Raw genomic sequence first — 13,838 nt, 5'->3', positions numbered from 1 at the left:
GATCCCGAATCATTCCGGAACTAAGACTTTGTTGTTGTTGTTGTTGTAGTATCCGCAACAGCTAAAGCAATTTTGGAAGGAAAAACTTAAAACCGGTTTAGTTCAACTACCGTTGTATCATGTTTATTGTTGTTAACTGTTGATATTTATTGTATCAACAACGGTTTCTCAATTCTTATCAAACATTGTATATCTATTGTTTAGAGTAAAAAACCCTACAAAAAGGAAACCGAAACAGACACTAATCGCATTAAACCGACATAAATATTAAGATTAGCTGGTTTTATTAAAAATTCTTTCTGTTTTGATATCAGAAGGATTGCATCTGCTTTTTTTTTTTTTTCTCTCTCTTTCAGATTTCATGTTTCCATCTTATAAAAAAAGAACTTCTACACAAAAACAACACTCTGCTCAAACAATTTTCACTCAATCAAACTGATAACATGAATGATTTGATGAACCTTTCTTATGATTATTTTTCCTCTTTCTTTTTTGCTTTTCCCAAGAGGATCTGATCTCTGTATAATAAAATTACATTTTTTGTGTCATATATATATATGTTATTAACAAAAAATCAAACACATCACTTTTTTGCAACAGTTATTTCGCTGCAGTAAGTTTCAAATCAAGACCAATATCCATGCCATAAGCTATTGGAGCATACATCCACATATCATCTGAACTTAGCAGCTGCAAAAATCAACAAAACAATGATCAGACACTTGAAATCTCATCAAGAAATCACATTCTAGATCTTGTTTTTTTCAACTGTTTACCTTGATTTGGAGTTGCAGAAACTTTACATAGTGAACTGCTTCTTCAAGCATTGTACTAATATCAACCTGCAATCATTGGAAGAGAATGAAATGAGTTTTAAGAGAATGGTTCATAAAAACTCGAAAACTAGCCTTAGGCTTAATTAACCCTCAAAAGGGGGTGTTTAAAGAGTCAGAATGGAAAGTTTGAGCAAAAAAAGCCCAAAAAGATGGTAATGGAGTAAAAATGAATCGAATTCCACATAAAAAATGGAGAGGTAGGGATTAGGATGCATTAGTAAAGTGTATTTCAAATGTTTGTAGACACGTTTTTAATGTCGTGAGACCAAAGAAATAAGGTTTGGACAAAAGCGGACAATATCTACATGGTATTAGACCAGACTGCTCATAAGCCACAGGTTCTATGATCAAAATTTGGTTCTGATACCAATTGTAACAATTTGATCCAATATCATTTTATACTGTCGGCTTTGGCCAATTCTCATTCTTTTAAAACGCGTCTACATGTATTACAAACACATCTTACTAATATAGCCTAATTAGCGCTATTCAGTTCATTCTAGCCCCTGTTGCCATTTTTTAGAGCCACTCTGTGCTCAAGCCTTCAATTTCGGGACTAATCCTTCAGGACCGAGTGACACATTTTCTTAGTTGATTATTTCATGTTTACCGACGGATTATATTCCGTCAGATTCTGGCAGTAAACATGAATTTTACTTAGCAGCTAGGAATCGAACTCGAGAACTAGAGAGCATTGATATCAACCATAACATAATTACCTTTGTTCCATTGGGGACAAGTTTCTGCAGAATTCTTAGCCTCTCATTTATCCTTTCTCTTCTTTTCTGCAACATCACAAACAAAAATCCATCAATTTCTGTTACATTACATAGTTCTTTTGCAACATTAAAATCATAACATCGCATAAAACCGTAGACAGAGCCAATTAATTACCCTTGCATAAAGGCTCTGTGGATCAGTTGCTGCTCCTCTACTGGCTCTTGTTTTTCCATTTAGATTAAGGGACGCATTCGAATCATCCTCCGAGCAGCAGCTGCTCGTAGCCGGCCCATTAGCCCTAACATTACATTCTTCATCATTGTTGCTGTTGCTCGGAGCAAGCTTCTGGTTTTTCTTCGATCTCACATTCCTCTTCGTCTTTTCAACCTACATTGTCCAAATAAACACGCGTCACATCAATGTCGGAGCCAGAACAAAATACTCAAAAGCTACGAATATTTTTGGGATTAAGAATCAGTGACGAATATATCCGTCGCCAATTCCACAACAAAGGAAAAACATTCTGACGGAAATTTCCGTCGGTAAAGATAGGTCAATAGAACATTTTTGTAAGAAAGCATTGCAACAGAACATCAAAAACTTGTATCTTTTACTCACATTATCTGCGCTTCGCGATCTTTTCTTCGGAATCCCAGATGGAGTATTGCTTTTATTGTCTGTGATCAACATCTGATCCGATTCGCTCTTGGTCAGATAATTCTTATCAGGTTCAACAGATTCATGCTGTTTTTTCCTACCACATTCTTCCATATTTTCATTTCTGATCATTTCCTGATTCGGACACTCGACGAGATACGATCCTGTATTAGCATTCGTATAATCATCCATATAAAAATCGACATTCGACATTATAATTGATCTATCGTTGTTAACGAAACCCGGATTAGAATCACTCAAGTAGTAGCTATCTTGGCTAGAGCTTGGAAAAAGAAAACTGCTTCCACCACTACTACTACTACTCACATTAGTACTATTATTAGATGATGAAGATGATGATGAAACCCCGAAACCGGAGCTCGAATCGAGGCAATTTCCGAGCAGTTGTGACATGAAATTAGCCTCTTCATCTGTAAAAATTCCACTGAGACAACTCCATTCTCCTTCCATGGTTGCAGAAATAGGCTCCATAAAAAAAGAAGAAGAGTTTTTTTTTTTTTTTGTTTGTATGAATATTAATTATGGTAATGAGAAGTTAATTTTTAGTTAGGAGAAGCTTGATGCTTGAGAAGAAAAAGAGATGAAAAAGAGGTATTTATAGGAAATAGAGAATGTAGAAGAAAGCATAATTAATTTGACTAATCTAATTGTGTTTAACAATATCTGAATTAATAATTAGCAATTATTAGTACGTGAAAAGGTCTAGCTAATTTGGACAATTCCGTAATGGGGCCAAGTACAACTCATCCATAGACTTAGATATTAACAAATTATGGAGTTAAATTATTCAATTAAAATATAACTTTTCACATAACTAACTTCTTATTTCTATTGCATACTCTTGTTAGAGATAATTACCTTTATTTTTTGGGATTATCATTAGGCTTACTTGTTAGTTAGAGCCCGTTTGTTTTTGTTTGCTGTTTGTTGTTGATAATAGACAGTAGATATTAAGAAGTGTTTAGTTGCTTCTTTTCATGCTCCTGTTTGCTTTTTCATTTTAAAAGTGAGAATTTTAGGTGTTTGGTTACTAGATAGTCCTAGGGTAAGTTGCAGTATTTGTCTCTCTCTTAGTCACAGTATTTGTCTCTCTCTTAGTCAGATATTTCCTTTGCTGTCAATAAATTGGCTCAATTTATTATACATGCGCCTATTGATATATCATGACATTTTCTTTCATTGCACGCTGTCTCTCTATTTACAAGGATTCACTGATGCAGATTGGCTAGGTAGTCTTGATGATAGAAAATCTACCGCATGTTATGCTATTTATCTTCGACGAAATTTAATTTCTTAGAACTCAAAGAAACAAAAACCGGTCGCTCAGTTATCCATTGAAGTTAAATATAGGACTCTCGCCAATGGGGCATATGTCATTGGATGGCTACTGATTTTACTCCATGGGATTGGTTGGCTACAGCTTTTACTCCATGAGATTGGTATTCCATGTTCTCGACTACCTAGACTCTTGTGTGACAACTTATCTTCCACATTTCTCATAGTGAATCCAACTTTTTATCAACAGAATAAGCATATTGAGCTCGATTTTTTTTTTTGTGTGTGATCGTGTTTCCCGACATCTTCTTCATGTGCATTATGTGCCCACTTTTGATCAGGTTGCCGATGTTCTTACTAAGCCACTTTTAAAGCTTGGTTTCATGAATTACGTGGCAAGTTAGCGGTTTTGCCAAACCCACTCAATTTGAGAGAGGGTAATAGATAAACATACATGATACATGTTTAATGATAGACAATTGTATATAGTAAATGGATAATGGACAATAGACAATTCTGATTTTGATCACATGGACCTTAATATCCATATAGTATTTGGTCTCCATCCTAGGATTCTAATAAGTCTAAATCTAACGATGAATGATAAATACTATATAGTGAATATTATTGTAGGTAATTCTCTTCTATATAAGAAAGTCAATAGTAAATGTATAACAAGTAATTCTCTTTCCAACCAATACTATTACCTATTCAATCAATCAAAATTGTACATTGTTTTCTAAAAAAAATTGTACATTGTCTTTAATAATTCATTCACTTGATTATATATATATATTCTAATTTATTTACATAAATTTAGCTTAATTCATTCTAAAGAAATAAAAATAATAGATACCTCTATGATATGCAAATGAGATACTAAAAAGAGAAACAGTATACTCCACACAAAAAGGAGATGGTAGATAAAATATATAATTTACAGGTAATTGAGTCATATAATGATTAAATATTTACATTTACGTAAACTATACAAATTAAAAAATAATAAAGTATATACTATAATAATAAAGTATATACTATAATCATGATTGCATACATCATTGTATCGAATATAATCTTAGTTTTCAGTTTAAGGGATCGAAAACTCGTCAATATTAATTAACTTCAGACGTGGGCTTTCTTGTTTAATATTATTATTATGCTTATATTTTATATATACTCTTATGTTTATATTTTCTATCCATTGAGTTCTCTATTAATTATACTTATAAATATTAAGTGTTTGTTTGTTTCTATTTTTCGGAACTGTCTTTTGCTTTTCAATACTAAATAGATGATAGAAAGTGTTTGGTAAAATTCTGAAACAACTGTTTTTTTTTTTTTACAGAAAAAACAATTAATATCTACTTCCTATCAGCAACAACAAACAACAAACAACTAACAATAACATCAAACATCAAACAGGAACAAAATAGTTAGCCATTGTAGATTGAAGATGAATTATCTATGTATTATTTATTTTATTTGCGTCTTATATTTTTAATAATTTTAAAACAATTTTTTTATACATTTGATATAGATAAAGTTTTTTTAATCACATTAAGCTCATATTTATTAAATTAGTTATATGTGAACATATCTGTTTGTAATTGTATTTTTTTACAGTTCAAAATAAGATTTTTACAGTTTCTCTATAAATACATTTTATATGTTATAGATCCTCTAAATTAAAGACATGGGTTCAAATGGGCCTTAGACTTTTAATAGGTCCATCACTCTAGACTCAAAAAGCCCTTTCTCCTTATACCAATTTATATCCACCGTTTTACTTAGGGTAGCCAGATAATTTCACCATTTGAGACTCCTATATATATATATATATAAAAAAAGTACTTTCATTTCTTTTTAGGACAGATTTCATATTCCATTTTTAGTACTTTGTGACCATCTTATTGATTTTAACATTAGAGTATACCTAAAGGACTCAACCTAGTGCAGGTCAACATTTAAAGACAAGTCGCTAATTGAATTCTTAAGTCAGATCCAATAACATATATGAATGTTGATTTCGATCTATTAAAATTGTGAAATTAGAAAGCAAAAGAAATATTCTGTTAATCGAGTTTTATATCAAAAGTTGACTAATTTAGCAGTCATAAGCTTAATATGACATTTTTTTAATGTATGGAAATGGAAAAAATAGAGACAATGATGATGACATAAAAAAGAATCGTGGAGAGATGAGATGAGATTAGAGTAGTTTGACATTGTGATGATAAATAAGAACACCAGACACTACATTTATTTATTAGATTCTTTTGTCTCCTTGGCTTTTCATAACCTACCAAGTGTTTCTTCAACTTAGATTTTATCTTCTCCTCTTTCCATATCTTATATATATATATATATATATTTTTTAATTAATTGCTAATTTTTACACGATCACAATCTTCTGTCCCTAAATCTCTGTCGTCCACACGAAAAAGTCTTCAATACGTAGATCTTCCTGACGTCACAATATATTATTTTAAATAAATTATGACATTTTTTTAATGTGAGAAACATGAATACAGATAGAGGATTGCAATTTTCTGTTCCCAAATCTCTGTCATTCACACGAAAAAGTCTTCAATACGTAGATCCTCCTGACGTCACAATATATTATTTTAAATAAATGATGACATTTTTTCATGTGAGAGACATGAATGCGGATAGAGGATCACAATCTTCTGTCCCCAAATCTCTGTCATTCACACAAAAAAGTCTTCAATACATAGATCCTCCTGACATCACAATATATTATTTTAAATAAATGATGACATTTTTTCATGTGAGAGACATGAATGCGGATAGAAGATTGCAATTCTGTTTGTTTACCGGAAAAATATTATTCTTTGAAAATATTAGGTAGAGAATTTTCTATTTGAAAAATAAAATATTTTCGTATTTTACCTACAACACCGGAAACAAGAAAAAATAGTGGTGACTGACTACTGTTTTCAAAGGTTAAGAAAAAATAGAGTAAGGTTCTTAAAAGTTTAGTAAAATTTACTCTAAAGATAAACCATTTTCCTCCGTTTCTTTATATATTATTTAATTTTTTTTGTATATTTATTTTTCTATGCAAATAAACACTGAAAAATCAGAAAAATATTTTCGTTCACTATAAATTTCCGACAAACAAACGGGTCTAGAATTCCAATCCAGAGTATATCATTTAAAAGAATATTCCCTATTATTATTATTATTATTATTATTATTATTATTATTATTAAGCGTGGCTGTATTATATAGTTAATAAATTTAAGTTTATAACTCCACTCCCAAAATAGACTTTGAAGTCTTACATAATATATAAATAATCTTTATGTCTTTAAAACTAATTATCAATTTAGTCCTTAAAATATCAATGTAGATATGTTGATAAATTTTTACTTTAGAGCATGAAATTTACAGAACTTAACATTCATAGGATTGCATATATACCCTAGTTAATCATTCAAATTTGAGTGATTTAATTTAATTATTCAAATCAATCTTAATTAATTAATAATTCGAGTTGTAATCCAAATAATAAAGATTTAATTAGAAAAATTACAAGTTTGGAATACATTGATGTTGCATTGAGAAAATTTCACGAAATTCGATCAAATTGATTTTAAACCGAACATATCAATATAAGTATGAACAATGTTAACATTTGAGTAGTTCAGAACCAATTGATTTCCGCTGATTGCATTAATTTTGGGCAAAGATGTGTCAAATTTTTGTTGTTATTTTAGGAAATAATGGACAGTTTGTTGGACAGCAAATTATAATTTATGAAATGGTAGGAATCTGGATGGGATAAACTAGTTTAATGGTTGCACATTCCAGATCTCTAATCCATTGAATCCCACTTTTGCCAACTTAATTCTATTCCAAAGATCTCTCCTATAGTGATTCCCGCTATATACTCATGGCTAGTTTTTGAAAAAATCCTTTTTTTTTCGACATATTATTGTTTTATATACAATTTATTTTTTTAATCCAAATGTACTTGTGTAGTAGTTTCAAATAGCAATCAAGATAAAGGAAAGAATTAGGTAGAGGTGAAGACAAGGTGTCACGGGGTCAGAGTTTCCACGCAGAGGCAACTCCCGTGCGGCACCCGCATCGTCTGCGCGTCACGAATTCGGGTCGTGACAAAGGGCATAGGAGTCCCGTGATACAGATCGGTTTGGACGAGTTGATTTTAATCCTAAATCAATAAAAATGGTTCTTCGCTAGCTAAACTAGGAGTTAGTCTCGGATTTCACGGACAAAATTAGTAGGAAATGGAAATTCCCCATTGTTGAAGGTATAAAAGCCCTAACAAGCTTCAAGAACAAGACTAAAATATTTTTTATTGATTAAAAGTTAATTGGTTACAAAGAAAGAGATGAATTTTTATCATCGCAAAACCTAAGGATGAAATTACAATAAAGGGAAAATGCATACAATTAAATAAATAAAGCATAAATGTGTAAAATGAGGTAAAGGTGAAGGGGTGACATGGGTTGTAAAGAAGGGATGACATGAGTTGTAAATAAAGGATGGTAAAATTGTAATTAGAGTGGAGCTGGATTGAGGGACAATGCTGATTTGTAAGTATTTTTAAAGAGTCCACACGACAAGTGAGATTCATTTCGAAATTCCACAGGGCAATAGTGAGATGTATGTTGAAACTTCCCATTTTAATGATCCACACGACGAGTGGGAATAGCCACAAGCCGAGTGAGATCTATTTCTCACCCAAAGGCCTCATCTTTGGCTCCTGTGCGTTGCCCTTTTGATCTGGCTTCTTCCACCACTTGTCTCCTCTCATCTAGTCGACTAGATGGCCGCATCACACACTCCATTTTGAAAAGAACTTGACCTCAAGTTACCTGTTGAGCATGGAAGAAACTCGTTAATCTTGAGTGGACTCAAAGCTCTCAAATCAAACCAAGATGTTGTTCGAAAAGAGTTCAAGAAGCCCATTCCACAAGCTTTCAGATTCACCTTCTTCAAACGAACTTCATCCCATATTTCAACTTGTGACTTGCCCCGGTTCTCATCCTCCTTTTAGCATCAAATGGAATATCTCGACGAAGCTTATCGAACCACTCCCCAACAATTTCTTGGATGCTCTTCCAAATCCCCACATTATATCGAACGGACCAGCCCCGAACCTCCTTAGTCTCCACTCCACTAACCTGAAGACTAGTCACTATCTTCTTCCGCTCATAGCCTACCTTAAATGGAATGTCCCGATGGCACATATCGACCCAGTTCAGAGCGATCCCATCAACACTCTTCAAATCCCCAACATGACCTTGAGTTGGATATGTACGGACTTCTCTATCACCCGCTTCACTAACCCGACTAATATGAGCAACCTCTACTCGCCCATTGCCGACATCAAATGGAATATCTCGGCGGCACTTATCAACCCACTTCACAATGATCCTAAGAACTCTCATATTAGCTCTTCCATTGTCTTGGGCTAACACTCTCGGGACTTCTAGACTCGTCTGTTCACTAACTTGACCACTATCCCGTAACTCTAAAAACCCTCTTATCTTCTCTATACCACCCCAATCACTAAATACTCCGTGAAGCTCACACTCTTAACAAGGTTATACCTTATAGAGTCTTCATAGGGCTTATTCTCCCTCAACAAACGCAACATATATCCCCACACATACATTTCAACACAGCACACAAGAACAAGTTCAGATTTGATCGATTGTGAGACTTGATTCTTTCGCATCATGCATGTGCTAGGAGTTGCGGGTCTCCTTAGATGTGTCACAAGGTACCCTTTCTCCTTCTCATTAGAGCTTAATATACCATGTGGAAGATTAAGTATACCATCTCCGGGATCCCATTCCATGTCACGTGGTATCCTTCCCAAAAGTGGAAGCCCTTGAGGTGGCTCTTTGAAAGACTCGTACTTATCACCTTCAAACATTTGCTTAACTTCCCCACTTTCAACATTGCTATTTCCCTTCTCAACCTCATTCTTCCCTTTGGATCCGACTTGATTATAAGAGAGGCTAGGTAAACCATCTACAGAACCCACGTTAATGTGATGCGATGTTTTTTCCCAAGGTGACAGCTCTTGAGGTTCCTCTTGTAAGGTAACCTCATTGATATACAGTCAAACCTTCATAAATTAATACTCGATAAATTAATAACCTCTTTAAAATAATAATTTCGTCTGGTCCCGACTTGGGCCAGACCACTGATATTACACTCGATAAATTAATAACCTCTATAAATTAATAAAATTTCATGGTCCCAACATTATTAATTTACAGAGGTTTTACTGTATTGAGATATTGGTGCAACTCGCATTGGATTAGTCTCCCCCTTCTACCGATGCACCCATTGACATTCAACTTCCAAGTTGGACAAGCACTGACGGTTGCCTTCTTTTACTCCCTAGACGAAATCTTCAAATGGGTAAGGATGTACTTGATTCCATTTTTGCATATGGTGTAGGTGTTGCTTCTTCCCGCATGTGAGGCATCACAATCAAATTATCATGGCCTACCTAATAGATCGTGGCAAGCATCCATCTCTACAACATCACACATAGCTTCTCCACCTTATTGACCCAACCAATGCGATAAGGTCTAGGATGTGGCTCAAGAACCAAACCAAACCTACCCAATACAAACCGACTAATGATATTCAATTGGCTTCCTCTGTCGATTACCACCTCACATTTCCTCCCAAGAACTAAGCACCGAGTTCTAAATAATTGATGTCGTGGGTCATGCTCTTCTTCACTAGACATGATCACCTCTTCACAAAATACACATTGCGCTCATCGCCATCGTCATCACCTTCATAAGTATCTTCATTTTGGCTCCACTCAATGCTCCCTAACTCATCTTCATAATGGAACCGATCTTCACCATCCTCATAAGTATCTTCGTTTTGGTTCCACTCAACATCCTCCAACTTATCATCGTAATGGAATCTATCTTCCTCATCTTCATAGGTAGCCTCACTTTGGTTCCACTTAAAGATCTGATTCTCACTCTCATCATGATAGACCCCATCTTCGTCATCTTCATAAATGATCATGTAATGGTCCCACCTAACTTTCCGACGCTCATTCTCATCATGGTAAACTCCCATCATCTTCATCATAATCATTTTCATTCATATAGAGATAGAATTCACCATCCTCACATATTTTATTCTCGGAAGTGTTCTCTCTCTCTCTCTCTTCAACGCCAACCTCGAATTCACTATAATAATAATCAAGTTCATAATTTCTTTTTAGCTTATTCTCGGATTGGTTCTCCTCTTCATCGATCTCCTCTTCTAGCTCATCTTCTTCATGATCATACTCAAATTTGTTTCCCTCTTCATCAACAATTCGTTCTTTCCCATGACCTCTCATTTCCATTCACTCTTCCCCATAATTCAAACCGATTAGTTCACTTGCCAAGTTGCCCGACTCAAGTAACATGCTACATCCCAACATGGTCGAACCACGAACATCTCTCCCATCACCATAGCCATCAATCTTCATACATAAGGGAATTTTATCATTCTCCTCAAAGAGATTAACAAGCCCTAACTCACTCTACCCCACTTCAAGATAATTAGCCTTATCTTTTTTAAGCACACAAATGTAGCTATGTCTAAAGGGCATTTCATCAAACGCATGGTGCGCCTCTTTGTAGACACCATGCACTTCTTCTCCATTCGGCGCAATGACTCATTTTCCTTCATCCCCCCTGAAGCAACAAACATCAACTCCAACCAAAGAAACGATGGTGATCACTTAAGCTGCAGCATGTAAGCCCTTTCAAATCATAACAAGTAGGGGAGCCACGTCCTATGGAGCACTTTGAAGTGGGGGTTCAGGAGCGGCAGCCTCTTGAGCTTGTTGCATCACCTCTTTTACATGATCTAACAAGGCTTGAAGGTTCGAAGCTGAACTAGAAGTTGAACATAAAGAGGAAGATAACTCAATAACACAAAGGGTCCTTGACCCTTGGGGGTGTTTGGGGTAGAGGCCCTGCGAAGAGCTGATAGTAAGCCTTTCAGGGTAGAGGGAGAAACAATAGTGTTCGGGTTCCTTGACCCTTGGGAGGTGTTTGTGGCATCAGACCCTTGAGAGAGACTTTGGGTCCTTGTCTTCTCATAGGCTTCCTTAGCCGTAACATGTCGAACTAACATAGTTTAGCAAACATAATTCATTTTAGGCCCTCCACAAACAGGGAAAGGAAATCAATGAAAAGGATTGTCCAAAATAGGAAAATTAACTACAAGCAACTTATTATAGGGAGCCATCCCTTTGGGAGGAACTCTCTCCCCTTCTCCATCCGGAGGATGAAGGGATATCCTCTTGTAGATGCTTAAAAAATCATTTGGTGTGAAGGACAAATCAATGGACATCAAGCATCAGCAAATTTGTTCCTCCTCATCAGTAAGTTCTATTAGTTCCGATTAGGAAAGACTTCTGGGTGGGTTCATTATTCCACGAGGTACGAAAAGGAAAACCCTCGGGGTACAAGGCCCCTTCTAATGGCCTCCCGAATACAGTTTAAAATCCTTAACTTGAGCTCTTATTATTAATAAAAGGCTTTTGGCCAGACATGGATTTGCTAAACCAAATAGCAGCATCCTGATCGCGCATGGTCGGAGTCCATATGTGATGAAAAAGGGCACCCATCAAAACCACATCCAAATTTTCATAGAGTTTGATTAAAGACAACAAATCAAGCCAACCATTTGGAGAAATTTGGGCAAGATAAAGGTCAAACACATTGAGTACGTTTAATATTCCATCAGAAAAGGTAGTCTCAACCCTTATTTTAGAAAGTCTTATAACAACCTACATAGGCTTCGGGAGCCCGCGTGATCACTTTGTCTAGGGTGAGCATCACGACCTTTTACCGCCCAAATTTAGGGTATTTGGCGGTCAGTTGGGCAAGAGTAAACTCATCCATGAGGGAAGTCTGCTAAAAAATTTAGGTTTTGGGTAGGATCCTTTTTGGGCTTGCTAGTCGAGGGGTTAGTGGAAACTATTTTCTTCTTAGGAGTCATAATAGCAGAAAATAACACAAGGAAAGTAGGATGTCAAGGTATTTACTTGAACGAAAATGTAACGACCCGGTCCGGAATGGGTGGCACCGGGATAGAAGGCCTGAGAAAGGAGCGACCCTAAGGGATGGCGATGGGGGCAGGAATGAACCGAATCCCACATCGGAAATGGAGAGGGAGTGATTGGGGCTTATTAGTAAGATGTGAATCCAATACATGCAGACGCGTTTTAAAGTCGTGAGGCCCAATGTGTTGGAATTGGGCCAATGTGGACAATATCTACATGGTATTGGACCAGAGTGTTACAATTGGTATCAGAGCCGACTCTCCACGTATGATGTGTGGTTCGGGGACGAACCAAGAGGAAGCTGGTGGGCCTGTAATGACCTGGTCCGGAGTGGGTGGCGCCAGGGTAGAAGGTGTTGGTCCCTTATAACGTAACGAATTAGTTCCAAGGGGGGGATAGGAACTATTTAAAATTTTAGTACGTTAAGGCTGACTTCTTTTTCTTTGAAAAAGGATTACACAGCGCGCTGAGTAAATCAAGACACTAGCTTAGTCAACTGGTGACTAAGTCAGCTTCTTTTTTTGAGTCAGGAGATAGCACTTGAGTCTATTCCTGAACTCAGATACTCAATACACACAACTCGGCGTGACCTCTTTACTTGGTCAGTTTTGTTTAAGCAAGCAATATATATATTAAGGAGTTTAAGGTTAAAAAGATGTTACTCAGCAGATTTATCCAGGTTCGGCCTCTAAGCCTACGTCCTGTCCCCGGAACACGTTCTGAGCTTTCGAATTCTCTACTGAGCTCTTTAATGGTAGAGCATAAAACCTTTTACAACTTAGAAGCTGAGTATAACAAGAGTACCTTCCTCTATACCTCTACTCACTCCTAATCTCTCGCTGAGTACTATAACCGAGTACTCAGCCTCTCCTTTCTAATCTCTAGAAATGATAAAGATTTGTCCTAAACAACAATTGCTAAGACACCTTAGATGATTGAATAATCACTCTAGACTTTTACACGAAAGATATAGAATTTGGTGTAAGTATTTGCTTTGCTTTTTCTCACAGAACTTTGAGTAGAATTTTGGTCAGCGTAATGGCTTGATAAAGTTCTGCATCGAATGAAGCAACTGAAAGGCCCTATTTATAGAGACGTCTGAGGCATCAGTCATTTCGAATTTCGAAATGACCGTTGGAGGGAAACGGCTTCCTGTCATTGTCACTCAGTCCTGCTCAGTGCTCTTGGCCTATCAGATTCAAGTATCTTCTGTCTTCGATCAGAGCTGA

At 35.8% G+C, this 13,838-nt stretch overlaps 1 protein-coding gene across 1 annotated transcript; it reads right to left on the bottom strand.

The window, feature by feature from the left end:
• Positions 1-256: 256 nt before the first annotated feature.
• LOC136226417 (transcription factor bHLH139) lies at positions 257-2,705 on the bottom strand. Its single transcript, XM_066014885.1, has 5 exons — positions 2,175-2,705; positions 1,731-1,943; positions 1,556-1,621; positions 777-842; positions 257-690 (listed from the first exon to the last, which is right to left on the bottom strand). The coding sequence occupies exons 1-5, from the start codon at positions 2,703-2,705 to the stop codon at positions 601-603; spliced, it is 966 nt and encodes a 321-aa protein (XP_065870957.1). The 3' UTR covers positions 257-600.
• Between the last annotated feature and the right edge of the window lie 11,133 nt (positions 2,706-13,838).

Source organism: Euphorbia lathyris, chromosome 4 (genome assembly GCF_963576675.1).
Source record: "Euphorbia lathyris chromosome 4, ddEupLath1.1, whole genome shotgun sequence".
NCBI classification, from domain to species: Eukaryota; Viridiplantae; Streptophyta; class Magnoliopsida; order Malpighiales; family Euphorbiaceae; genus Euphorbia; species Euphorbia lathyris.
The sequence above is the reverse complement of the archived record's forward strand: the minus strand, read 5'-3'. Positions and strand labels throughout refer to the sequence as shown.

Bases quoted from the DNA above. Each gene is read 5' to 3' on its own strand.
- LOC136226417 (XM_066014885.1), bottom strand. From the start codon at position 2,705: ATGGAGCCTATTTCTGCAACCATGGAAGGAGAATGGAGTTGTCTCAGT. The intron at 1,944-2,174 runs GTGAGTAAAAGA...TGGACAATGTAG, and splicing joins GATCGCGAAGCGCAGATAAT to GTTGAAAAGACGAAGAGGAA. The intron at 1,622-1,730 runs GTAATTAATTGG...GTGATGTTGCAG, and splicing joins CACAGAGCCTTTATGCAAGG to AAAAGAAGAGAAAGGATAAA.